At 61.9% G+C, this 888-nt stretch overlaps 1 protein-coding gene across 1 annotated transcript in view; it reads left to right on the forward strand.

Moving 5' to 3' along the window:
• Positions 1 to 884, forward strand: part of IL1B (interleukin 1, beta) — a gene marked incomplete at its 3' end in the record, with an annotated part of 1,082 nt that extends 198 nt beyond the window's left edge. Inside the window, 4 exon segments of the mRNA XM_009867620.1 lie at positions 40 to 211; positions 213 to 267; positions 364 to 534; positions 644 to 884. Coding sequence (XP_009865922.1) covers positions 40 to 211; positions 213 to 267; positions 364 to 534; positions 644 to 884 — 639 coding nt within the window.
• Positions 885 to 888: the final 4 nt, after the last annotated feature.

The following is an 888-nucleotide window of genomic DNA, read 5'->3' on the forward strand; positions in this document are numbered from 1 at the left end:
GGGACCCCCGTGACGGGAATCGAGAGGCCCCGTGAACAGGCTCTCACCCCATGTCCCTTCTCCTCCCCAGAAACCCCGCCTGGACTCGGAGGTGACATCTCCTGGCGTGGGCATCCAGGTGACGGTGACTAAGGGCCACTCTGCCAGGACCTTTCGCCAGGCTGCCATCCTCGTGGTGGCCGCGACCAAGCTCCTGAAGCAGCCAGCACACAAGGAAAAAAGACTTTGCTGACAGTGACCTTGGGAATTTCCTGGATGAAATTTTTGGTATGAGGGGGCAGTGTCAAGGATGTCACTCCAGCTGGGGGCACGCTTTTGGACCCAAGAATGTCAGCATCCCTCTGACCTCCTCCCTCTCCACAGAGCCCATCACCTTCCAGCAGATCGAGAGCAGCTACACCGGGGCGCCCGTCTACCGCTACACCCGCTCCCAGTCCTTCGACATCTTTGACATCGACCACAAGTGCTTCGTGCTGGAGTCACCCACTCAGCTGGTGGCCCTGCACCTGCAGGGACCCTCCGCTGGACGGAAAGGTATGGGGACACAGTCTTGACCCAATGTCCCCATCCCCAACTCTGGGACCACCCGGGAGTCACCCCACAGCCCCGGGACCACCTGGTAACCTGCCCCTTCTCTCTGCAGTGAAGCTCAACATCGCTCTGTACCGGCCCCGGCCATCGCAGGGTGGTTCAGGGACCGGGCAAGTGCCGGTGGCCTTGGGCATCAAGGGCTACCAACTCTACATGTCGTGCGTGCTGAGCGGCACCGAGCCCGTGCTGCAGCTGGAGGAAGCTGACGTCAGGAGGGACATCGAGAGCGTGGAGCTGACCCGCTTCATCTTCTACCGCCAGGACAGCCCGACCGAGGGGACGACCCGCTTCGAGTCG

The sequence above is a fragment of the Apaloderma vittatum genome, unplaced genomic scaffold (genome assembly GCF_000703405.1).
Source record: "Apaloderma vittatum isolate BGI_N311 unplaced genomic scaffold, ASM70340v1 scaffold24984, whole genome shotgun sequence".
NCBI classification, from domain to species: domain Eukaryota; kingdom Metazoa; phylum Chordata; class Aves; order Trogoniformes; family Trogonidae; genus Apaloderma; species Apaloderma vittatum.